This window comes from Rhipicephalus microplus, chromosome X, assembly GCF_043290135.1.
Source record: "Rhipicephalus microplus isolate Deutch F79 chromosome X, USDA_Rmic, whole genome shotgun sequence".
NCBI classification, from domain to species: Eukaryota; Metazoa; Arthropoda; class Arachnida; order Ixodida; family Ixodidae; genus Rhipicephalus; species Rhipicephalus microplus.
The window spans coordinates 274,695,010-274,722,506 of record NC_134710.1 but is presented as its reverse complement, the minus strand read 5'-3'; the positions used below and the strand labels follow the sequence as shown (position 1 = coordinate 274,722,506).

Genomic DNA, 27,497 nt, shown 5'->3' with positions numbered 1-27,497 from the left:
AGGAGAAGCCAGAATTTTTTTTCAAAGGGTCATGGTTCAATTTTGTCATTCATCTGACTATGCCACTGACATGATGATAATGATTAAAACTTTATACATGACCTATTAATTTTATTCCTGGTCTGAATATTTTTTTCCGGCTTGACATGTGGGCTTCGAAATAAATTTGCTATTATGTAGTTACTTGGAAGATGGAAATGGATATATATACATAGTAATTATGGTATGAAATAATGTAAAGGAATTCTGTATTCCTTTCTGGCTCTCCGTGATAGGGCAAAATCATTTAAGCCATGCTCACAGCACTTGTCTATCATGTGATGCAGCAAAAGTCACAAAATGTTGCATCGCATAATGACTTCCCATGGATACTTTAAGTGGAATATAAGAGAATAAATAGTTATGATACTGCATCTTCCTTGCCTATAGTCCTTTGCCACTGGTAAAAAATTTTCGGACTGTGCTAATATTGCCTGCCAGTCCCCCGCCGCAGTGGTCTAGTGGCTAAGGTACTGGGCTGCTGACCCGCATGTTGCTGGATCGAAGCTCGGTTGCAGCGGCTGCATTTTCGATGGAGGCGAGAATGCTGTAGGCCCGTGTACGCAGATTTGTGTGCATGTTAAAGAACCTCAGGTGGTTAAAATTTCCGGAACCTTCCACTACGGCGTCTCTAGTAATCATATGGTGGTTTTGGGACGTCAAACCCCACATATCAATTAATCATTTGCCTGCCAGTCATGCAGTGGCACAAAACCATGAAAACTCATGATGTCAGAATGGTGTGCCTGCTCTAAACAGCTCAATGATATGCTGACCAAAAATACACTGTCATGTAATAACTGGGCAGTGCGCTCGTACAAGCGAAATAGAAGATGGCTGCCTACTGACTATTTTGGTAGTGGTTGCTTAAAGAAGCTGGCAGAAATGAATTTATTTGCTTATAATATTATTATGAATAGCATTTGAATAACGTCGAGCCACTTTCGTGGGCTCTTCATTGCTGAAGATATGTTTTTCTACTTCCTTGCTGCAAGGTTTCTCAATCATTGCGATCCACAACAGAGCAGCTGGTGGAAAGCAGAATTGATTGATATGTTGGGTTTAACGTCCCAAAGCCATCATATGATTATGAGAGACGCCGTAGTGGAGGGCTCCAGAAATTTCGACCACCTGGGGTTCTTTAACGTGCACCCAAATCTGAGCACACGGGCTTACAACATTTCTGCCTCCATCGGAAATGCAGCCGCTGCAGCCGGGATTCGAACCCGCGGCCTGCGGGTCAGCAGCTGAGTACCTTAGCCACTAGACCACCACGGCAGGGCTGGAAAGCAGAATTGATTGGAGACTTAGGTGTAATTTTCATCCCCGGCTTTAGTTTGCCAAACCATGTGAGCTTTCTTTTACATGCCTCACTAGCTCGAAACCTTGGCAAAATTACTTCATATTTGGCTTGTGCCCCTGGATTTGACTGCTATCTGTCTGACAAGGTGGCGCTGAACAAGAAGGTCTGCATCAGGTACTCACATTGTTCAGTGCATTGCACGTGTTCCCACGCTTGAGCACAACACTTGCCCATTAATTTTTTTGTTGTGTCATGTTGGTACAGTGCATATATATTGTAAATGTATATACTATATTGTAAAATAATATGTCATACATATTCTGCTAGTCTAGGGTATGACGGAGCTCACGTGCTTGCACAATGCAAGAACATCCTAAATGTACAAGGTGTATGGTTCGCCAGTTTGTTGAATGCGTTAAGCCAGCTTCTTTTTCCACACCTTTGTCGGCCACCGTAAGTCCTGATATGACAGCATCCCAGAGTAAAGATTTGCTAACCCTGTTGAACCAACACCATTCTTTTGGCAGAAATTTGCTGATGATGTACCGGATTGTCTGCATGGCACGAAGTATTTTTTCTAGCCTTGGTCTGTGATCGGGCTATACTGGCAAATACCGATGTCCAAATTCGACAGAAAGAAGACAGCTTTTTTTACCTCAATTAGGCTGTACACATTTAGTGTCAGCCCTTTTGGACTTTGTAATGTGCTTGCTACCTTTGAACACATGGTAGATAATGCATTGTGTGATCTGGAGTGGGAGACTTGTTCATGCCATCTCAATGACATAGTCATGTTTTCATCCACATTCCCACAACATCTGCAATGTCCCGAAGAAGTCCTAGCCTTCCTTGCAAAAGCTAGCTTTCAACTGAATGCTAAAAAGAAATGTAGCTTTGCTAGCAATGCAATCAAGATTCCAGGACACTTAGCAAAGCAGGAATTTAACCAGAACATGGTAAGCTTTCTGCATTCCTTGACTTTCCCTGTCTGCTGCACCAAAAAGACCTGCACAGTTGTTTTTTGGCTTAGCATCTTACTTCAAATGCTTCATACGTGACTTCGTGGAGCTCCATTGCATCTCCTCTCCATCAACTCCTCCCAAATATCGTGTGCTTTGTTTGGTTCGAACAGTGTGCAAGTGTTTTCCTGGCTTCGAAGCAAGCCCTCACATCTGACCCAGTAGTGTGCCACCTTGATTCAGGTGCATTCACTATCCATCATGCTGGTGCAAGCATTCATTGTCTCTGGGCCCTTCTGCAATGTGACAATGCCTCGTATGAATGAGTTCTTGCTTTTGCCAGTTGTGCTCTGACCACTGCAGAAAAGAATTACACCATAACCAAGCAGGAGCACCTTACTGTTGTTTGGGGAGTACATAAATTTCACCCATATATCCACAGCCGCCACTTCACAGTCATTACCAAACTTTGCTGGCTTTCATTGCTAAGAATGAGTCACCTTGGTCATTGGGTACTTCGTTTGCAGGAGTATGATTTCAAGGCTGCCTAGAGATTCTTGCTTCTTTTTCTTTTGTTTTCATCCAAACCCTTATGTCCATAATTTACAGTTACTTCCTTCTTTTTCTGTGTATTATCTACAAGTTTCTTGCTTATTTTTACGACTCACTACTTTTTGCTTCCACTCATATTGAATCCCAGTGCTTCTGCAAGGATACCAAATTGTTGCATGGTAATGTTTAATTTCCTGTTTACTAACTTATGCTCTAACAATGAAGCTTGCTTGTTCCAAAAAGCGTTGAATGAATGCCTGAGAAGTATTTTATGCTTTTCTTTCAAGGTGCTGTTTGCCACGGAGACATTTGCTATGGGTGTCAACATGCCAGCTCGTACAGTTGTTTTTGACAGCATCCGTAAACATGATGGCATTAGTAATCGGGACCTGCTGCCTGCTGAGTACATCCAAATGGCTGGAAGGTCAGGGTACTATTTGGTATGCATTGTGATGGCACACTCATAATATCAGGCAACTCTTGTGGACAGATCTAATTAAATAATATTAATGGAAGGGGGTAATGACACAAAAGTTTTCAATTGTTTTTATTCATTAGTTGTAAGGCTAAGCCCTCAAAAGCCTAGAATAATTACGGCTAAGCATGAGTGCTCTCTCAAAAAGTAATTACAGTAAGTTTTCGGAAGCTAGTTTCAATTGTTGCTGTACTCTAGCTTCTCGTCGTGTGCTCATGCAAGGTATCATGACATTTGCATGGCTGCTCCACACTGTGGCTCCATTGGTCATGTACAGACGGCCATTTAGAATTTTTCGGTGTGACGTACAAGTGGCCATATTGAAGTTTTGGTACCTGATGTCACCACAATTAGACAGACAGTCGCGTGAAGTCACTTGAGTTAGTACTGTAACTTGACATTAGGATACTGTCGATGTCGATAGTTGCACCTTGAGAAGATAGACTTTATTGTCAAACCGATATATTTTATTAGCCATTGCTGAGCATTTACAGCATTTGCAATTGCTCAAAGCCTTCTGTGTATGCAGGAGATTTATATGCGAGAGTAAACACGTATTCGAAAAATGGTATCAGTATTTCTTAAAGGGGCCCTGCAACACTTTTTGAGCATGGTCAGAAAACGCTGCGAATGAGTAGTAGAGGTTACCAAGAACATGTGAGCCAAATGTTATAGTGCAGCTTGTGGCCTTGAATTGACAATAAATTATCAAAGTCAGTTAAAAATTGCTTTCTCTTCTCTCGACAAATGACAAAAGACACTCAAAAATCACTTGTAGAAGGCCATCCATCAGCTATTGGCCGATTTGAGCATGACACGCTCGGTCATTACAGAGGCCACCGTGGGAAGCCACGACTTGTCCATACGTGCGTGGGCGATGACACTGAGAAAGCCGCGTATTCAAAAAAATAAAAAAGTGCTCAAAGTCACGAGGCGCACGTGACATCTTTTCTTTGCCCCTGCCATCCCTCCCTGCTTAGCTTCCAGCACTTTCGTCAGGATGAGAGAAGAGAGCATGCGATTGCATCGTGCGACAAATCTGTAACTTCTTGAAATTTTTGCGGCATTGAATTCGGGAGGCAATAAGCTCTGAGATGAATCCATTTTAATGGTTACTTTAAAAGGTTTTTCAGGGCCCTTTTTGAGCATGATACTTCAGTTGTTGCCATTCAACATGTTTGCCGCCACAAGAAGTGCATCAAACGTAGCTGTGTGGCATGACTGTTAATTGGTGTATTCATGTGGAAGGTAGTGCTGCACCAGGGTGGCCAATCCTTCCTTGGTGAGGGAGGGCATTACCAACTGTGGTTGCACCCCAGGCCTTTTCATGCAATTTCATCATCACACAGACTTAATTTTTTTAATGTCGTTGGGATATGTCCGGTACTGTGATTTGAACAATGATCCCTCCTATACTAGGCTAATCCTCTACCTCTGCACCATTGCTGCATCGTTGGTCAAGAAGAAGAAATGGACATGGGCAGGCATGTAGAACATAGGCAGGATAACCCCTAGTCATTAAAGTGGAACTGATGGGATTCTTAGTGAAGGCAAATGCGGGATGGGGAGACAAAAAATTAAGTGGCCAGATGAGATTAAGACATTGGCTGGTATAACATGGTAGCAGAACGTGCAGGACCAAGTTTATTGGCAGAAAATCATGCAATGGGCGTAGTGAGACGTCAGGCATGATTATGATGACTGTAAAGTCGTATTTTTGTTGTGATAACTTGCAAGACTGGCCCAACCTAGTAATAGGGCTGTTAAGAGGGCATGAATTCTCGGGCAGTGCAATCCAGTTTAGATATGAACTTCATGCTTTACATACTGCAGAATGTAATGTTATGCTCTTAGAAAGCAAAAATATGTTGCTCCTCCCATGCTTTAAGGTGTACAATGATACTTATGAACTTGAATCAAGCATAAATGCTTGGTTGAAAAGTAATCATCTTTAAAAAATAGTTCAGTCGATCTTTATTCTAGGTACCTAATTAAGTTTATGGCTCATTCCATAACATTGTAATGAACGATCACTCACTAACCACACATAATAGATGTGACATTACTAGATCTAATTTTCTTTTTTGTATGCTTTTGTGCCTTAATTCTTTTTCTTTCTAACATTGTGTTGCCTATTCATTATATGCAGTTGAACCCCTTTATAAGAGGCATGCTCCAGGCAGGAATTCTTGTCTTTTATATGAGATGTCTCTTATAAGCAGGGTACCTCATATGCATTTTCTTATAGACCTGTATTTTACTGTAGGCACACTGTTGTTTCTTATACCCATTGTAGGGTCTTGATATGGAGAGCTCCACGCTCTTGGAGTGAATAGACACAGTAGACACGGTCGGACTAAAACAAAGAACACACATTTATTTAACTGTTTTTAGAATGACGATATCGCTAGCATAACTAATATACATGAATTGTGATCAACACGCTAAAAAACCTTACACAATATTCCACAACACTCAAACAACATGACAAAGACAAGGCGGCATCACTAAAGCCTGACTGATCACGAGGGCCGCCAGCAGGCGGCCCGCGGTGCTGTCTACAAAGGCCCAATGCAAGAGCCAACTGCTCGCTCCAACCACCACACGCCAAAGAGAACCGTTCATCTCTCCCGTTCCGCCACCAAGGCTTGCCGTCAGGCGTCACTGTCAGCGCCATCGTTTTAACCATGATGATGATGGTGGCGATAAACACTCGCTAACACAACGCCACCTACCGCTCGGTAGTTGTTAACCCGAAATGCGGCCTATGCGTGAAACATGTGTGCCACAAGGCATAAACGACTTACAAGAAGTGTTAGCACCCCACATCATTCGTCTTTTATATCAGTGTCTCTTATAAAGGGGTTTGGCTGTAGTGTGCTTCAAGCATATTAGATGCAGTGTTGAACTGGTTTTCTTGAACAGGTCTTATTGAACTTGTACTGAGAAGTCAAGATAGGCTGTAGGGCATGTGTGTGCACCATCATGCTGCTGTGAGTTCGGCTTTATTGGTGCATAAGAAAGTGGTTAGATTATGTCATTCATTTATTCAACCCTTTCACTGTCACTGATGTATCGGTATGCTGTTCATTGTGCATTAATAATTTCATATCCAAGCACAAAGCTGGCAAAGCTGGCATGTTTTTACTGGTTGTGCCACCTGTCAAATCTTTCTAAATATTTTCACCCGACACTGTGCTGTTATGTATATTGAAGAGCATGGAGCAATCATGCCCTCCGTTCTTTCCCGGTGGTATGGCCACTCTGCTTGGGCTACTATTTCGAACTTTGGGACTGGGCGGCGAATGCGCCTAATATGGGTACTAGGGAATGACTACGGGTACAAGAGTTGCTCTGCCATTTGCCGCTTGTTTCACTTACCCCTTGTCAACAATAGATAATAAGGTTGTAGCGATTGGGTCATGGTCTTGTAAGCATGCACAGTGAACTGAAAATGTGTAAAAAAAAAGGAGATTTCTCAGCCATGTTGTTTCCTTTCAATGTGTCATGCTCTGGACCATTCACGAGGGCAACTATTTAATGGGATGTTGAAAAAGTTGATTATTTCAAGCTTCCCTGATATTTTTTAAATGTAGCAGACACTTGGGGGTGTGTGTGGGGCAGAAACACCCGACAGTAAAAAAGTTAATGCTGTAATAGTAGGCTTAGTTTTTTTATGTTGAGGAGAACAAAACTGAATATGGCATTGCTGTGTAATTTACTAGCATGTGGTTTTTGTTCAGCTGTGTGTCTTGTTTTTTAGCTGGCCAGTAATTTCCTTGCTTAGGCATAGCATAGATTAGGCGTAGTGTAGCTTGGGCTCACGTTTCGAGTAGCCTGTTGCATGCCTTCTTAATAGCCATGCTTGCATGCCTTTAACTGCAAATAGCCTTCGTGACACCGATTCATGCAAGATGTGCTGCAAAATGTTTGCCTTTTTGCTAGATTTGCTGTGAGATCCCAGTGCTCATATTGTTGCCTTGTTTTTAAGTAGTTATATTGAAATAAACATTGACATCTTAAATACATTGACATTTTATAAGTAGTGGTGTGCAAATATCAAAATTTTCGAATATGAATTGAATAGGAATACATAGCTTCGAATACGAATCGAATATCAAATAATGAAGAGGTGCAATTTTTTCCACCAGTAATCTTTTACTCAATCATATATTTAGGTTGGAAACAGTTATTGTGCACAAAAATAAATAAAAAAATCACCATCTGTACTTCCCAGAAAGCATAAGACTGTACTAATAGTTTAGCTTGTGACTGTGATGTCTTGGGTTTATTCCACATGTTTAACAAAGCTTTTGTATCTGCCATGATCACTAGTGAGCATGAGGCCCCTAGTTTGATTGTGTTAACAGTTAACATCACTCAGTTTACTTAAATCTAAGTGATTATTGAAGCAGCCTCGGTAGTCATAATTCATCCAGGTTCCCACACTATCAGTTTTGGCTCGAAAGACCCCGATTTTAAAGTTTTTGCTCTAATTTTCACCGCTGTTCTCACCGGTCAAGCCACCAAGGGAAATTGAAGTACTTGGGGCGTTTTTCAACTACACAGCAATACTGGTTATTGGACGCGAGATCAAGCAGAGTCGCTGCCTGGCGGCAGCTGGCCAAAACGGTGAAGTGTGAATTGCCCCTTACGTCGTCTGCTAGCCACGTTGTGTTTTTATGTGTGCGTACGTCATGAATGTTCTCAAAAAAGGGTTTGTCCGGTCATGTCAGTGCGAGTGGAACTGTTTCTATGTATGCCTGAAACGACGTACGAAAGCATTTGGTCTTGCTCGACTGCTAATGCATTGTAATAAGATAGGCGAGTGGAACTTTCCAGAGTGCTCTTTATTGTCGTCAAACCCTCTTTTCACCAGCCCAATTTCAGAGTTAGTGCCACTTTCTGTTTCAAACACATCGCAAAATGCTCTTGGCATCCTCCCAAACTTGAGGACTATTAAATGCTGTGTGAATGCAGCGTTTTATTTGCGGCGTGATTGGGCTATTGGTGGTAGCACGGTCCCTGCATAAGTGTGGATAGGCGGTAGGCGACGTGTATACAAATACACGTAGTGGTGCTTCGTTGCGTGCGGTCTGAACTGATAGTCAGCGAATAAAATGCGTTGACTACAATTTACTGTTAATATCTACGCTCTTCTCTACTGAATCGGTGCACGACGCCTATGCAATGTTAACATTACCCGAGAGTAAAGCGCATTCTACTTTTCATATGGATGCTCGCGCTTGCTGACTCTTACGCTTTCGCACTAAATCACACCTTTGCTGTATTGTTTGTACGTGTTTCACCTGCTACGCACTGCTTTAGCATGACTGAACTACTTATTTACATCTTTGTCATCTGCATACTACAAAAAAGAGAGAAAGAAAGATCATAGAAAGCCCACATGTTCGCGCTATTCGTTCTGTACCACCTTCGCACCTTATACACATAATTTTTTTTCTCTCCTTCTGTTCACCATGAAATGTGGGACAGTCCATAAGTCTTGTCAGGAAAGCTTAGTGGCTGACGCCGCTTTGGGTGCTTTTACCAGGTAAGTGTTTGCACATGTTCTTGCACCAGTAAAAATCTTATATAAGAGTTCAGCAAAAAGCTTTCATCGATGGATTACGTGCATGACGATGCTGCAACAAAAGCCTGGTTAATGAGACAAACATATTTTTTGTTTTTCAGACAAAATAGTACCACTGCCTTCCGTTGATCACTAACAATGCCACACAAACGCTGAAAACAGTGTAAAAAAGATGACATTTTCAGTAAAATTATATGACATTATATATAAGGCATGTCGTCTGAAATAATTTTTAATGTCTGGGCCCTTTAAATTGTTATTAAATCTAAGCACACGGTTGCACACAGTAACTTTGTTTCAAGTACAGTGTAAGTACGAAGTTTCACAGTTTATGTCATAGTAATATTTCTATGTAGTGGTACCATGGCCAGATAAACACAACTAATGCTTTTCGCGTGATCGATAAACTAGTGCCGTAGTTTTACACCTAACAAGAGTGCGCAAGTGCATGACCCTGTTTTTTTTTTTACAACCAAGTCGCTATAAAATGCTGCATTCACACAGCACATAAAAGTCCTCATGTTTGGGAGGATGCCAAGAGCATTTTGCAATGAGCTAGAAACAGAAATCTGCACCCATTCTGAAATTATTCTGTTGAATAGAGGGTACTACGACTCAAAACAGCACTCTGGAAAGTTGCACTTGCTGATCTTGTTACAATGCATTAGCTGCTGAGCAAGACCAAATGCTTTCAAAAATCATTTCAGGAATACGTAGAAACAGTTACACTTATGCTGACATGACCGGACAAACCACGCTTTGAGAACATGCATGACGTACGCACACATAGAAATGCGACATGGCAAGCTGAAGATGCAAGGAGCAATCCACACTTGACCGTTTCGGCTAGTTGCCGCGAGGTGGCGACCTTGCTTGATCTCGGGGCCAATAGCGACTCGGTGGTAAAAAAAAAAAAAAAAAAAAGCACAGGCTCTGGCCATGCACTTGTGCGCTGTTGGTACGTGTACAACTACGGCACTGTAGTTTATCGATCATGTGAGCAGCCTTAGTTGTGTTTGTTTGGCCGTGGTAACACTACATAATAACATTACTCACACAAACTATGAGGCTTCGGTACTTACACTTTACTTAAAATAGACTTACCGTGTGCAACCGTGTGCTTAGATTTAAGAACCCTTTAAAAAGCCAAGACGTTGAAAATTAATTCAGACAGCATGCTAAATATATAATGTCCTATAACTTCACTGAAAATTTGTTTGGCATTATTAGGGACTGACAAAGGGCAATGGTACTTTTTTGTTTGAAAAAAAAATCAAGGCCTTTGTTGCAGCGCCGTCATGCACGTAATCCATCGATGAAAGCTTTTTGCTGAACTCTTATATAAGATTTTTATTGGTGCAAGAACATGTGCAAACACATACCTGGTAAACGCAGCGTAGCCCAAAGTGGCGTCAGCCACTAAGTTTTCCTGACAAGACTTATTATGGACTGTCCCACATTTCATGGTGAACAGAATCAGAGAAAAAAATATTATATGTATATAAGGTGCAAAAAGTGGTACTGAACGAATAGCATAGATATGTGGGCTTTCTATGATATTTCTTTCTCTCTTTTTTGTAGTATGCAGATGATAAAGATGTAAATGTAAATAAGTATTCAGTCATGCTACAGCAGTGCATAGCTGGCTGAACACGTACAAACAACACAGAAAAGGCGGGATTTAGTGCGAAAGCGTGAAAAGTTACCTAGCGCGAGCATCTATATGAATGGCAGAATGCGCTTTACTCACGGGTAATAGTAACATTGCATAGGCGTCGTGCACCGATTCATAGAGAAGAGCGTAGATATTAACACTAAATTGTAGTCAACGCATTTTATTCGCTGACTATCAGCTCAGACCGCACGCAACGAAACGCTGCTGCGCGTATTTGTATATGCGCCGCCGACCGCCTATCCACACTTGCGCGGGAACGGTGCTGTCACCTATAGCCCGATCTCGCTGTGAATCTCGCTTGCTTCCGTTGCCTTTCTCGAGGACCGCGCCCGCCATTTTCTGGTCAAGAATGCTGTGTTGCACTGATAGCTGTACGGTGTGATTGAGATGTACGAAGCACGCAGCGATAGCGTGAGGTAAGCACACGAGAAAGATGATTACTGATGCATGATAGAAAGTCACCTCAAATACTCCTTTTTGTTGATGGAGCCACAACTCTCGGTGGCGAGGGCACTATGTTGCTGCATTGTGACCCCTTTTGGCGCACTGGCTGCAGATCGCAGTAAACTGGCATTGGAAAAAGAGGGAGACCGTAGCAACGGTGTAATGGAGGGTTGATTGCAGGAGATGTTGCCGCGTGAGCGCGATGCACGTACAACGGATTTTTAAAGGCACTGTTGGGGACGCAGCGGAACCATGCAGTAATCTGTTCGTCACCTCATGTGCGCCACCGTTAGCAAGAAAAAACTATATATGATGATGTCATTGTAACGTTATCGAAAGTGCATGGCCTTTTCTATGTTTGTTATTGCATGGAAAACACCTCAGCTTATTCGCATGACCCTATCCCCTATCATGAAATCATTCAGGAACTATGAAGAGAATATACATGCTGAAGTAGCGGCACTGCTGACGGATGACTCGTCAGGCTGCGACATGTGCACGTACATTTCTACTGGGATCTATTAGCAAAAACTGGCGTGTCTATACATGAAACGCGTTACCATCGAGCGTCAAGCTGAGCGCGCCCTTAGCTAGTTGCGTGCAGTGCATCACTTACTGAGCTCACTGCATCAGTGCCATGCCCTGTAATATATACGCGTGCATTTACCCTTGCACAGAGATCTTCTTTCTTCGTGCTCGCTTGGCACTGGACCGAGCAAAAGTGTGAAGGCTATTTTTGTCGAGCCAATGTGGCGGTGGCGAGTTGCCTTCATTTCCACGAGCGATACGCATTGCGGTCCCGTGCACAAGGGCCGGGCAGCGGACGGCGTGGTCGGTACACTTACACGAATCGTAACAGCCCTAAACCGTAACAGTGCTAAACCGCCAAGCCACACGTACTGCTGTGCAGGAAGTACATGATTTAGATTTATTGAGATGTTTATCATTGGTAGGTTTGTCGCGATGACTTGCCACCGCATTCGTTGGTAGCCGTCATCACACTCCCATGAATTTCCATGCAGGCATCACCACACTTGTGCCGAAGTCATAATAATTAATGTGTGATCTACTGAGGCTCTTATGGCAAATGCGCAAAATCGTACGTTCTTCACAGTGACATATGTGAAAGAATAATCTTGAACATCGAATATTCGAGGAATATTCAAGTTAGTTCGAATATTCGAGGAATATTCAAGTTAGTTCGAATATTTGAAATTTTTGAATATGTGGCTATCGAATCAAATATGAACATTACAAATGGAAGATTTGCTGAAAATTCGAAATTTTCGAATATTTGCACACTCCTACTTAAAAGGAATTTGATGAAAGAATGTGTACTCAAAAAAAGATGTATTGTGTTATAGTGGCGCCACACATACCACACATTCTAAATATACTTCAAATACTTATTGTGACAATTATAATACGCCTGTACAATATAATTGGCATTAACTTGTTTCTGTGGACCAGCTTTGTTAAGTGTGAGTGTATTCACTCTTGATCCATTTGTCTTTTTTTTTATAACAAGGCTGTTAATTCTGCTACGATTCGCTTTGTCTTGTAGTCTAAAAAAATTGGTACACAGAAAGCAACTTGAAGCAGAATGCACTTGCATCACCCAAAACAAATGTGTGCTGGCTCAAGATATATTATTACGGTAACATAGAAGATATGGTAATTATTTTCTTTGGATAATAATAAAGATCCAGGTTAAACATTAGGAAGATGAGAGGAGTTAATAAACAAAAGAAGTATCTTTATAAGCGATAGCCATTCACACAAGGCTAAAATTATTGTCTGGTTAATTTATGGTTGTGATTTACTTCAGCTTTTTAATAGTTTCTGAGGGTTTTGTTTGTTATTATTTGTCATAAGATTACAGGTATTATGAATGACTTGTACACACTTAAACTCTTATTGCAGTGGAGTCACTATATTGGGATTATCATTTTTATCTAAATGTTGCATGGCTCTATTTTGAATGCATGCATTTTAGACCTCAATGATCAAAGCCACTGGGGTGTTCTTGTACTGAAGGTTAACTGATTAAGGTTTGGAACCTTGACGCACATGAGTGGCGGCCTGAACCTGCACATTCTCGCCGCGTAAACGACACAGAGGATGACGCACTCTTACCACTTTGTTTTCTGCTTCTTTTCCTCAAACATCATGTGTAGGAGGAACAGAAAGGTCGTATTTTTACAGTACTAGAGGCTTATTACAGGGGCCATGCATTGCATGTGTCTTGCATTGCAAAAGCTGCCAGTGGCCATGGCAGCTTTTGAGATCGTCACATTTGAATGTGTGCTCAATCTCGGACACCATGATCAAGTGATAAGAGAGCACCATGGCATTCTGGTGCATTTGTGTCTTACCAGCTCACTTTTATGCTGTCTTTCATTGTTATGCTTGGTGGGTGTGTCATAATAATTTCTAAGCTCGTGTGTTAGTGCTGTGTGCAATATCGACACTTAGATTTGTTAAACTTTGGCAGCTTTTAAAAATACCTTACACAAAAGTTTCTTGTGTTCTCCTGCCCGAGATCAAAGAGTATGGGGAAAATTTTGGGGAGTTGCACCTTTCTGTAAACAGTGAGGATAATACTGCTCCAGGCTCACTTCATTTATTCCTGTTAAGATTGTGTCTTGTCTCACTTTCAACGCTGTACTGCACTTAAAGAACACAGTAGTAGTTTCAAAGCTGGCATGTGGTATTGACGCTGTTGGTATGTTCTAGAAGCCAGACTAACTGTCCATTGAGTGAGGTGCACCTAATAAATTTGACGTTGTTGTGATATCAAAATTTTTAAATTTGTTTAATGAAGGCTCACCTCCTGCAGTATGCTGCAAGTCTAGAATGAAATACAGCCACTAATTAGGTCTGCTAAGGTATGTACCGCCCCACCCCCTTCAATTGACGCCTTCTTCTGTACCAAAAATATGATTCTATCTGAACGTTACGCTGATGTTTTGAGTTTAAACAAACTCAACTTTTCAGGGCTGGTCGTCGTGGCAAGGATGCAACAGGCACAGTATTAATACTTTGCAAAGGAGATGTTCCAGAGTCATCACAGTTACAAGCAATGATGCTTGGTCGACCAACAGAACTGCAGTCGCGTTTCCGTGTTACATACTCCATGATCCTTAACCTGAAAGCTCAGGCCAACAAGCGTGTTGAAGACATGATGAGGGACTCCTTTCGTGAGAACTCCAGCCAGGTATGTGATAAATCATTACTTTCTCTGAAACTTTTTGTTTTGTCAGTGTTGCACTGCAGCTGAACTAGTTTTGAACATACCGTCAAAGACTTATGGAATGGCATCATGTCTACCATGCTCATTTTGTTATCTGTATAGATGCGCCTAATTATATCATCCTATCAATTCTAAACGAGCTGAAGTTTTCTGCTCAGCTTTTTTTGCCATTTGACTTATCGAGGCTGTCTGCAATTTTTATGTTCATGCACCTCAATTCTGTATGTTGTCAATGCTGTACTTGGCCTTCTGTATTTAAAACTAGAAATGGGTCAGCCCCTTTATTGTATTTCACTTTGGATGTCTTCTTGCATACTGATATTTGTGTGAGGTTAAATTCTTGTATTTGTCACTGTTCATATTTATTACTTGCTCACATTTCTTACATTAACATGAATGTCTGTGTGCTTTCGATTGTGAAAGTTCTTATAAAATTAAACTAACATTCCTTGCCTGCCGATTTTCTAAAACTTATATGCTCCATGATACAAACCTCATTGTATGAATGTAGGGGTTTGTCTCATCTGTAGATGTTAACAGGTGTCAAAAGAGAGGTTTTTTGTCGTAATAGTTAGTCTGTACAGTGTGGTCTTCGTCAAGAAGCACTCTATGCAGAAGATACTTCTCACTTGAACGCTGTAATAGATTCAAGGAGAAAGGGGGTGACTCAGCGATCTCCCCCCCCCCCCCCCTCAAAGCCACTGACTAACCTCCCTCTCGTAGTGCGCACCTTCTCGACACCAATTTTTTGGCATGTGAAATTTTTTAGGCTGCTGTGATGCTCTTTGCTGTCTGCAGCGAGAAATGTACTCATCATTTCGATGTTTGCACTGAGCGTGAAACTGGCTCTTTTTGTGAGCGAGCAAATCGCTTCCCATCTGCATCACATTCCACACCTTCTGACTTGGCAGATGTTTGAACCCACGTGAGCATGCCAACAATGTTATGAACAAAAAGGATGGTTTTCCAGTGAAACATTGTTGCTACGTGGCTGCGATGGCACATTTTGTCCTAGGCAATTTTTTGGACATGGGGGGGGGGGTCACATGTGCCCCCCCCCTTTCGTTCATTGATTACAGGGGATTACCGGGGAAAGACCCGAGCTTAAGGTTCACATTTTTGCATTTGCACAGCAGCCTCTAGACTAGTTAGAGGGTGCTTGCAAGCTGGGCGATTTCACGAGAAATCGAACATGCATGTTCAGACGATATTTTTGTTTTTTATGGTTTTTTTATATGTTATAGGTATATTCTAGGTGCATGAAAACTGAAAATTTTATGCGGCACCGATTTCCACTTCGCTGACTTCTGCTGACGATGCTACTCGATTTCTGCAGCGGGTGCATCAACCAAAGTCACATTCTTTAACTTGTTGCTAAGTTGAGACACCATCTTGTGCACTGACTGAATGAAGTCGGTGCTTCCAGACCTCAGGTTGTGCAGTGATGCTTGATGCTTAACGAGTCCACCCACACCATCACAGGCATTTTTTTCATTGCCGGTAGGGGAAAATAACCACTTTGCGGATGTGCACTTGGTGCGGCACAACTTGTAAAGTTGATACCTATTTTAAAATGGCTCGCTGCCCCATCACTGACATATATCACGTGGCAGTAGATGGGCACTCTCTCATCTGAAATTTCATGCACTCTAACTAAAAGGCAACAGACGTGGGCTGTGTTGTGAGCCATAGCATCGCTTATGACATCAAAACTGCGTGTGGCTCTCCTTGTCCTGGCCATGAAGGTCACATTTCGATAGTGGCAAAATGGTACAGGCGAGGGACCTTATATTTAGGTGCAAATTAATGAGCAACAGGTGGTCGAAATTTTCCGAGCCCTCCGCTAGAGCGTCTCTCATAATGATGTTGTGCATTTTTGACATAAAACGTCACCTATGCTTTATTCTCGGTGTGGACAAGGCTGTTAGCAACAAGTGAGCAAATCATAATAAGCTTGACAGCTTCTGGCACAATCATGCAGCACTTTACGTTTTCAAACAGCCGAAACGCAGGGGTAAAAGTTCAGGTAATAAAGGAAGAATTGTAAAAAAACTTGTTGTTCGGCTAGTTGGTAGATCATTTCAAAAAATTAATTTGAGCACAAACACACAACACATTCACGTACACACGCTTGTGTTTGATGCGTGATGTGTGTTTGATGCCTGGGTTTGTCTGTGTGCGTGAATGCATCGTGGGTTTGCGCTCGAAATAATTTTTTGAAATAAAAGAAGAAGTTAAGTGAGAGCGACGCGGAAGAGGTGATAATGGGAAACAAAATGAATGGCTCGTTATTAGCTGAGGTAATGTTTCCAAAAACTAATTCAAGTACATTGTGCGTTACACTATGTGGTTGAAGGTCCCGGTATCTACTGCACGGAATACAAGGGAAACAGGCAGTGAGAAGAAAGCACCTTCTTAACGGCACACATGCTCATTATGGAGGCCGGCAGTTACATATAAGGCTTCCTTAGTGCCAATTACATAAGCTGGACAGTGTGCTCCTGGCTGGTTTTGGCAAGGTCATCCAAATCCTCATAATGAGGTTGGAGTGTATAAACCTATCACTTGTGTCACTCCTGAGGCATCATAAAAAAAAAGTAATGAAAGCAGCGAGTCACTGTGGATCAAAATGCAAAACTCCGAAGGGCTGAAGTCGGCAATAATTGTGTGAGTAACCAATGGTACATTGAAGGGCAGTTAAAGCTGCTTGTGTAATGAAAGTAAAAGTTGCATGATCAGTTACCAATCAACTGAGAAATTATCCCATCATGAACACACAAATATGCACTGTCTGCAATAATCCAATACAAAACGTCTTCAATCACAAGGTACTCTAAATGATGGGTACACAACATAGCAAGATATACTCAAAACAACGGGCACAAGCAACAACACATGCTACAATGTAATCTCATGTACTAAGCAAGACACTTAAGGGGAGACGCGTTTCTTAAAACGGTGAAAAATGGCCAAAAATTCGATTTTGAGAAAATGCGATATTTGAAATTTCAGACCTATAAGCACGTGTCCTCAAATTGTGAACGCTGAATTCGATCAGTAAATGGATTAAAATTGATTATGAAGTCGCCACGGGAGCCGCAAGACAACCCACGGCAGGTCAAATTCGTTCAAACTTCCCGCGCACGCCGCCGGCGAGGCAGTCGACCGATCGCCGCCATCTTGGGCTTGTTTTGAAGCTGATTCCTTTGTGCACATTTTGCCACCCTTCAAAATGGCGTCGCTTAAACAGAACGGCTGCCCTCGCCCCTTTTCTGAAGCCCCCTTCCAGGCCGCCGATTGGCCAGAGCGCGCGCGCCCCAGACGAGCCTCCTGTTCCTCGCTTTCCATTGGCTGATGCGGCCAAAGTTGCCCGCACTTTTTTTTGTATATTGTTCGTCGGCCGCCAATTCCCGTTCGCGCACATTGTTCGTCTGCTTCCCGCACGTGCCTGCTTGTGCTACGCGACCGACTCACCGACTTTCTGTCTTTTATCGGCATGATTGGAGACGCTCGTCTAAAGAAGATGATGCGCCAAGCGTACAGCAAAAAACGGAGGCACCCGTGGAACGCACGCCAGAAGAAAGCAGCCGATTTCGCCCGATGACCCCGAAGCGGCGCATTCTGACGACGGCGCGCAGCCGCAGCCGCTTGTGTCTGAAGCATTGCACTCTCCTGTGCCTTGCAGCAGCACCTCATCGGATTGTGTCGTCGTCGGATCGTCATCTTGCACTTCCAGCAGCATCCTAGACCGCATTGACACGGCGTTTTATTCGGCGGACGAGTTTGCTGAGCCCGCGAGAAATGTAGCGGGCTTGAAGGCATCACTCGCATCGCAGTGCGCGACGGAACGTAAGTTCGAGTTACTAGATATTGATCTGGAGGATGGTGGTAAAGAAAACGGGACAGAATTTGTTATTGTTGATCTGGCGGCGATACGCTCGTTATTTGGACTTGTCGCGTGCCCAGAATGCGGTGAACGAAGCGTCACTATTTCAAAGGCCAAGAAAGAGTATGGGCTGTGTTCGAAGCTCGTAGTCACGTGCGGCAGTTGTGACTTTCGCGAAGAGCGTTTTTCGTGACGCCAAAATAAGGCCGTTTGAAGTTAATATGCGTGCCATGAAGGCCATCAACAGTATCGGCAAGGGGGCAACGGCTCTGTCGGACTTCTTCGCCGGGATGAATATTTCGCATCGAGGGCTTCACCACAACAGTTACCAAAGCCACTTGAATATAATGAAAGAAGCCTGCTGTGCGACTGCTGCCGAATGCGAAGCGGCGAGCGTTGCTCGCGTCAAGGAGCTCTATGCGGAGTTCGCCAACACGCCCGGAAGCGTCGACGTCATTTATGGCGGCACCTGGCTTACGCGTGGACATAGCTCGCATATATGTGTTGGCTGCATTGTTGAGATGTATAGTGGCCTCGTGATAGACCATATCGTGCTATCGAACTTTTGCCTAGCTTGCACCACAGGATCCAAGGAAGGAGAAGCAGGACATTCTGCCTGGCTCATTCAGCATGCCCCTCTGTGCCAGAAGAATGTTGATTGTAATGCTGGCCAGATGGAAGTGGAGGGAGCACTACGCTTGTTTGAGCGGTCACTTGAAAAGCACAAGCTTTGTTATACGACAATGCTGTTGAACGGCGACAGCAGGACATTCCTTGCACTCACAGAAAAAGAGGTGTACGGTTTCATAAAGGTGGCCAAAAAGGACTGCATAAATCATGTACACAAGCGTATGGGAGCTGCCTTACGTACCCTTGTAGAGAAAAAAAAAGCTCGAGGTGGCTCACTTGGTGGAAAGGGCAGACTTATGCAACAAAAATAAAGAAGATCACCTCGTACTATGGCTACTCATTGAGAAGCCACAGGAACGATGTTCCAGGTATGCAGAAGGCTGTTCTAGCAACTTTGAACCACATGTCTTCAACCGACGAGGCACCACAGCATGGCCTTTGCCCTGAAGGTCCTGAATCCTGGTGCAAATTTCAGAGAGCTCTTGCGAAAAATGAGAAGCCGCCACCACACAAGGACAGCCTGCCTGATTTCGTAACTGAGGCATTGGAGCCTGTGTTTAGGCGGCTGAGCAACAATGCCCTCTTGGAAAGGTGCAGCAATGGGATCATCCAGAACCCAAGTGAGAGCCTGCACGCTATTGTGACGGGGAGAGGTCTAGGCTTATAGGATAGCGTCCACCGAGAATCGGCAGCCGAACAAGATGTCTGAGTTGCCTCTCGCGCAAGCGCCTAACGCACAGGCGTCTTCTTCATCTTCGCAAAGTGCCACGCTTGTTCCTGTCGATGATGCACCGTAACATCAGTCCGCTGCGGCGGAAGCGCCGTCACGGCGCTTAGTACGGCGGCGGCGAACGAGGAGGGTGATAGGGTTTGAGTCTGGAAACGTGTACAACGTCTGTGTGGAGTGAGGGGGTCGAAGAGGCATTGTTTAGGGGTGCGATCTCGTAGCTCATGTCACTAAGTTGTCGTAACACTTTGTAGGGGCCATGGTAGTGTGATAGTAGCTTCTCTGATAAGCCGACTTGGCGGTTTGGTGTTCAGAGAAGTACCAGAGACCACGGCGAGAAGTGCACGCTTTGGTGGCGACTGTCATAGCGGTCTTTTTGGTGCGCTTGCGACAAGTGCAGCCGATCACGGGCAAGCTGACGGGCTGCATGGGCTCGAGAAACAACATCGCTGGCGTACTCAGTAGACAAGGGGGCAGCCGAAGGAAGGAGCGTGTCAAATTGTAATGCTGGATGTCGGTCAAATAGCAAATAAAACGGCGAATAACTAGCTGTGTTGTGCCGTGAAAAATTGTACGCGAACGTGACAAAGGGGAGTGCTTTGTCCCAGTCACGGTGATCTGGCGAAACGTTCATTGACAGCATCTGCATCAGCGTTCGGTTCAGACGCTCGGTCAATCCATTTGTCTGTGGATGATAAGCGGTGGTAAGCTTGTGCTCAGTGGAGCAGGGGCAGAGAATGTCATCCACAACACGTGAAAGAAAGTACCGTATTTACTCGATTCTACTGCGCCCTCGATTGTAACGCGCACCCGGTTTCCACGACGAAAAAAAAAAAGTAAGACATCGATTGCAACGCGCACCCATTTTTCTCGTTGGCCCACACGATCACACCACTCGGGGAAAAGACTCCTTTCGGGAGCGTCTTCCGTTTAAATATGAGGTACGGGGGAAGTTTGTGCCTATCTGACGTGCAACGGAGCATTGCCGTCACTCTAGTTTTACCGTGGCCCGATGTCAGCACGCGAACTTGCTTCGCCCCCTTCTTCTCGACGGTTGTGGTGCCAGGCATGTCGAAGTAAAGAGGCGTCTGATCGGCATTCCCGATTTGCCCAAGCAGGGAGCCGTTGTTGTGCCGCAAGTTTAGGACGAACCTCTGAAAACTGAAGCTTTTCTTCGTACTCCTCCGGCAACTTTTGGCATATGCCCGTTCGCCTTCAGAGGGAAAAGCCTTTCCCCTTCATAAAGTTAGTTAGCCAGCACCTGCTCGCTTTAAACTGGCTCCGCATTAGCCCTTTTTGTAAGGCTAACTGCATAGCCTGCACTTGGAGCAGTTCTGTCGTCACGGGCCGCTGTGCCGCTCGCTGCTCAAGCACATACTCGGCGAGCAGCTCCTCGATTTGCGGAAACCGACCCTGCTGTGGTCCGCTGAAGCCTTTGCATGAATCTTTGCTGTCGACAATTTTCTGCTTTTGTTTCCATCAGTCTTGCACACACGTTTCAGGAACTCCGAACGACCGCGATGCAGCTCGATTTACGTCCGTTTCGGCACACGCGATGACTATTCTTTTAAAAGCGGTATCGTGGTGCACTCGTCGAGTTTTTGGAGTCGGCCCTTCCATGCTGTCGATGCTAATGCACACCAAGATGACGAACTCCTCAGCACACGTACGAAGTGCTGCACATGGGAAACACATAGGCAGAAATGGCCGACGCGCCATGCCGACGCACATAGGGGGCGACTATTTTTAATGCCAATGGCTATAGAATGACCGTATTCATTTTTTTTTCGTACTCGATTCTAACGCGCATGCGATTTGTGAACTCGCTTAACCGGAAAAAAAGTGCGCGTTAGATTCGAGTAATTACGGTACCTTCCTTGATCAGTAAGCAGCTGCCGCGGAGCGCCGTGATGAAGAATGACTTCATACAAGAGAAAGTCAGCAACGTCAGTGGAACAGCTTATCGGCAGTGCCTTAGTGATGGCAAAGCGTGTGGCGTAGTCTGTGGCGACTGCAACCCATTTATTTCCGGAGGTGGACGTAGGAAACGGGCCCAACAGGTCAAGGCCAACACGGAAGAATGGTTCTGTTGGTATGTCAATGGGCTGTAGGAGGCCAGACAGTAGCACAGAGGGGCACTTGTGGTGTTGGCAGCGGTCGCAAGCAGTGACGTAGCGAACCACAGAACGAAACAGTCCGGGCCAGAAAAAGCGACGTCGCACACGATCGTAGGTACGAGAGACGCCTAGGTGACCGGCTGTAGGTACGTCATGTAGTTGTTCGAGAACGTTGGTACGCAGGGGATGGGGAAGCACGAGTAGTAATTCCGGGCCATCAGCGTTGAAGTACAGAATGTTGTCGTGCAGTTCGAACAGGCGAACGGAAGGGTCTGTTGGAGCAGAGGTCAGACGCTCAATGATGGAGAGTAACGACGGGTCACGTCATTGTTCGGTGGAGGTATCACCCAAAGGGTGGACGGAGAGAACGCAGGGGCCTGAATCAAGGTCTGTCAAGTCGGGCGTTTCAACCGGATAACGTTACAAACAGTCTGCGTCTGTGTGCAGGCGTCCCGACTTGTAGTGGACCACGAACGAGTATTCTTGCAGACGGAGCGCCCAGCGACCGAGACGTCCAGATGGGTCCTTTAGCAATGACAACCAGCAAAGAGCGTGATGGTCCGTAACCACGGAAAAAGTTCGGCCATACAGGTAAGGCCTGAATTTCGCCACGGCCCACACTAAAGCTAGGCAGTCACGCTCAGTGATGGAGAACTACCGTTCGGCAGGTGAAAGAAGAGGACTGGCGTAAGCAATCACGCGGTACTTCCCGTGCTATCGTTGGCCAAGGACCGCTCCAATTCCATGGCCACTGGCATCGGTCCGAAGCTCTGTAAGTGATGCAGGGTCGAAATGGGCCAGTATTGGTGGCGTAGTCAGCAGATGGATAAGAGCCGAAAAGGCGTCCGCTTGCTCTATGCCCCATGCGAAGGGAACGTCCTTCTTTAAGAAATGAGTAAGCGGTTGAGCGATGTCGGCAAAGTTGTGGACAAATCGACGAAAATAGGAACGTAGCCCTACAAAACTTCGGACGTCCTTGGTTGAGCGTGGTTCAGTAAATTGTTGTACTGCTCGCATCTTTTCGGGATCTGGTTGAACATCATCACCACTGACAAGGTAGCCGAGTATGGTGATTTGGCGACGTCCGAAATGGCATTTTGCAGAATTGAGCTGAAGAGCAGCTCTTCGAAAAACATCCAGAATGGCTGACAGACGTGTTACATGGCTGTCAAAGGTAGGTGAAAAGACGATGACATCATCCAAGTAACATTAGCAGATGGACCACTTATATCCTCAGAGAAGGGAGTCCATCATGCGCTCGAAAGTTGCCGGCGCATTACACAGTCCCAACGGCATGACTTTGAACTGGTAGAGGCCGTCGGGCGTAACGAAAGCGGTTTTTTCACGATCCATGGGTTCGACGGAAATTTGCCAATAGCTGGACCGAAGGTCGATAGACGAAAAGTATTGGGCACCATGGAGGCAATCGAGGGCGACATCAATCCGAGGCAAAGGGTAGACATCTTTGTGGGTCACTTTGTTTAAATGGCGATAGTCCACGCAAAAGCGCCAGCTGCCATCCTTCTTCTCAACGAGCACGACTGGGGAGGCCCAGGGGCTGGATGATGGTTCTATTACGTCTTTAGTAATCATTTTGTCCACTTCATTCTGAATTACTTGGCGTTCCTTGTGAGATACACGATATGGACGCTGCCGTATAGGACTGGCATCACCAGTGTTGATCCAGTAAGTCACTGCAGTTGTTTGGCTGAGAGGGCGGTGGTCAAAGTCGAAAACATCTCTATATGATGTTAGCAGACTACGGAGGCTGGCAGTTTGCGCTGCAGTGAGGTCGGGAGCAATCATCTTGTTAATGTCATCTGCAGGCAGAGTGTAATTGCGGCCAAGACAGGGTGATGTAGTATCGGTATCCAAACCAGTAACATTGCAGCTGTCAAGTGTAGATGGGGTGGCTAAAGACACGTCTTGCGGAATAACTTGAGTCAAGAGACTTACGTTGAGTAGTGGTATAACCACTGTATTATTAGCGACGGCGACAACAGTGTGAGCAAGGGCGATGTCTCGGGCCATCAGTACGTCGACTATAGGAGTGGTGAGGTAGTCACCATCGGGCACATGACGTGAGCACGACAAAGTGACATATGTAGCAGCTTGCGGAGGCAAACGAACGAGGTGATGAGAGCATAAACGGAGAGAATAGTCAGCTGGAAAATCGGCAAACTGCGGCAGTTCAAGCTGAAGAGCACCAGTGGCACAATCAGTGAGCGCAGAATGACGTGACAGGAAGTCCAAACCAAGTGTTAGGTCATGAGGACACACTTCAATGAAGGCAAACTGAACTAATGTAGGATGACCGGCAATGGACACACGGGCCATGCACATCCCTTGAACGTCAGGGATCCTCCCATCAGCGACACGAAGTGTGCGTGAAGCGGCAGGCGTGAGCACTTTATGTAGGCGTCGGCGAAGGTTCGCGCTCATTACAGAAATGTGTGCTCCAGTATCTATAAGGGCAGAAATAGCCACACCGACAACGTCAACGTCTAACAAACTTTGTCTCGTTGGAAGCGTCAAGAGAAGATTTATGGAGGGAGTCGAAATTGCAGCGTCGCCTCCGGGCGCTGCACCGTTTAGTTTTCCGGGTAGGCAGAAGCGGGGTTGAATGGGGACGACGGCCTGCGAGTCTGCGGTGAGCGAGACGACTGGCGACGTCCTGGAGGCGAACCCGACTGACGACCATGCGATGACGGAGATTGGCTGTTGAACCTTCTGTAGTTGTTTGGTGGAGAAGGCTGTGCGGCAGATGTGAAGCGGGTGCTGTCCTGTCGGTAGTGAGGTTGAGATGAAGTCCGAGGTGGAGAGGACCAGCGGTAATTGCAGTAACGGACGACATGACCAATACGGTGGCAATGAAAACAAATTGGTCGATTGTCGACGGTTCTCCACGCAGCAGGGTCGCGAGATCGGGCCGTAAACTGCTGCTCGTGATAGGACGAGGGTGGATGTCATAGAGCTCGCTGCAGGCTGGGCAAAGCGCACACAGAGGGAATACCTATGCTGGTGAGTTCTTGGCGGACGATGGCTTGAACCATGTTAGCAGTAAGTGGGGTTGTGTCACTTGCAGCTGTGTGAGCCGGAGCGGAGGCAATGGCTTCAAGTTCGCGCCGTACGATTCGGGTCACCTGATCCGATGAATCTAGTGGTGGCGGCTGTGTTCTTGCACGGTTTTTGCTAGATGACGTTGCAGCCGTATTCGGAAGGCGGGTAAACACGCTGTTAATCTGCCGGCTCTTCGCTTGCTCAAAGCGCCGACATTCTTTTATAATGGCGTCCACTGTAGAAAAATTTTTGCAGATGAGGCGGTTGAATGGGTCATCCGCAATCCCCTTAAGAATATGTCTGACCTTGTCAGCCTTCGGCATCTCGGCATTGGCTATGCGACACAACGATAACAGATCTTCTATATAAGAGACGTAAGATTTGGTCGAGGTCTTTGCCCGAGATGCGAGCATTTTGTTCGCGGCCATTTTTCTTCCAATCGGCTTTCCGAATAGGTCCAACATTTTTTCCCTGCACACTGCCCAACTCCCAAGTTCTGTTTCTTGGTTTTCATACCACGATTTGGCGGTTCCCCTAAGATAGAATAACTGGTTCGCCAGCATAAGAGTCGGGCCCCATCGGTATCGACTCACACGTTCGTACTCTGCCAGCCAATCTTCAACGTCAACTTCATCTGGATCCCCGGAACCGCTGAACGTGCCAGGATCCCACGGGGGTTCGAGCACGAAGGTTGTGGTCGCAGAAGGAGATGTAGTTACCGCATCATCTCCGGACGCAGGAACACCAGGAGCAGATGCAGACGCCGTACTTTCCGTCATCGTAGTGGAATGACCCTTCAAACGACGGCCGCTTCGAAGTTCCGTTGCGAGGCGGTTACCCAGCACCTCCACCACATGTGACGGGGCGAGGTCTAGGTTTGTAGGATAGCGTCCTCCGAGAATCGGCAGCCGAACAAGATGTCTGAGTTGCCTCTCGCGCAAGCGCCTAACGCACGGGCGTCTTCTTCATCTTCGCAAAGTGCCACGCTTGTTCCTGTCGATGATGCACCGTAACACTATGATTTGGCAGCAGGCCCCCAAAACTCAGCATGCATCCTTGTGGAGCATTGAAAGGGCAGTTGCCGAAGCCATTAGCCGCTTCAACCAAGGCACAACCAAGAACAACGTGGAAATTGCCGAGAAGCTGGGCTACAGCCCTGGCAATAACTTGATGCGTCGCAGCCTTGAGAAGGACAAGGGCAGGCTGCAAAAATCGTGAAGAGAGCATCTCGACAGCAGTTCAATAAAGGAAAGACTTTCAAAGCGTCACAAGCCAGCAGGAGACTCTGCTTACAGCCCTGGTCTGCTGTAAACAGTCATGATAGCAAATAGTGAGAATTTTTGCAAAAATAAATATTCTTGGTTTTATACCTAAACATTGTGTAAATCTATTGTCTATCCAAGGACAACATTATTACGTGATTTTTTTTTGTGTTCCGTTCACTTGCAAGGCACTGGAACGACCACAAAGTAAAAAAATAATAATTCTCATGCTGAGTCAATGACTATTTTATAGTTCTAGAACAAGCTGTGAGCGGTATTCTGGGTGGGTACAGTGAAATTTAGCATGGCCATTTATCCTATAATATAGAGCTACAGAATGATGTCATTAATATCACTGTAGCTTCACTTAGCAAAAGTTAAAGTTGCTAGAAACTTCAAACTCGTTTTTCTCAGTTCGATGTTTTTGCACATTGCACTCAGCCTTACGGGGTTTTTTCCTATGCTAAACTTGAGTGAATGCAACAAAGTTGGTATCATTTTATTCGTCTTGACAGGATCTAGGGGGTGATGCTATTTCTATTTTTCTAGCATCACTTCAAAAATTACCATTGAAGATTTTAGTGAAAGAAATTTATTGTAATATAGTGACCATAAGTGTTCGCCCGTTTTCTTGCTTATAAAATGCCTTCAAATGGATAAAAAAAGCATCACCCCTTACAGCAAGTCTCCAGCATTGGGATTATGTATTCACTTTTTGGATTTAGCAAGAATAAATTGCCAAGAAGTCCCATAAGAAGTATGCAATTAATTAAGATTTAGACCTTCATATTTTCTAAACCACTTGAAATATTAAGAAACAAATTAGAGATTTGAAATCAGCATGAAAAACTAGCTTAGGTTGTAAAGTTTGGTTAAGATTGAGCAAAAAATAAAAAAAAACAAATTTTAGAACCCACGCCCCCCTTTAAAGGCAAAAAAAGTTCGTCACACTTATTTAGTCTAAAGTTCTTGGAACAAAGTTGAATGATTCTCTTCAAAGAACCACTCAGTCAAAAGTCTGGCGCTGATCGTCATTCTGTTGCTCCCGATGTTTCTCTTCCGGGTACCTTACGTCGTCAAATGTCTGCACTCCAATAAGAAAACTTCTTCGTCGGTAACATGTCGGCCACTCACGCGCTGCGACTGCAGAACGCGTCTTTGTTCACTGGCGGTAAATACACACTTTTATTCTGCCTGTAACACCAGCTAACACCTCCTCTAGAAAGATGCCTGAGGAATGGCTCGCGCACCCAGCGTGGTTGGCCTGCCTTCAGTTTTAAACAAACGCCGTGCGGTGGCGCTTGCGACCGACACTATCATCACGGCAGCGGGCGGTACCAGCTAATTGTTTTTCAACTGCGGCCCATAGGGGCACGTCAGTCGAGAGTTGTTCGAGACCTGCAACTGTGCACAACTGTTTCGGAGGCTATGCAAAGCGTTGCGTTGTTGTACCGTCCACCACAGGTAACGCTAGCGACCGAGAACATTCTAAAATGAAGGAGGGAAAGAGTGTGGCAGCTGT

General features: G+C 45.0%; 1 protein-coding gene across 9 annotated transcripts in view; it reads left to right on the top strand.

The window, feature by feature from the left end:
- Positions 1-27,497, top strand: part of tst (superkiller complex helicase subunit twister) — a 220,426-nt gene that overhangs the window by 96,858 nt on the left and 96,071 nt on the right. For all 9 annotated transcript variants that reach the window (XR_012887328.1, XM_075879179.1, XM_075879182.1 and 6 more), the window contains 2 exons: positions 3,141-3,277; positions 14,038-14,257. Coding sequence is in view for 8 of the 9 variants with exons in the window: in XM_075879179.1 (XP_075735294.1) it covers positions 3,141-3,277; positions 14,038-14,257 (357 nt within the window). In the remaining variant the exon portion in view is untranslated. The remainder of the gene's footprint in view (positions 1-3,140; positions 3,278-14,037; positions 14,258-27,497) is intronic.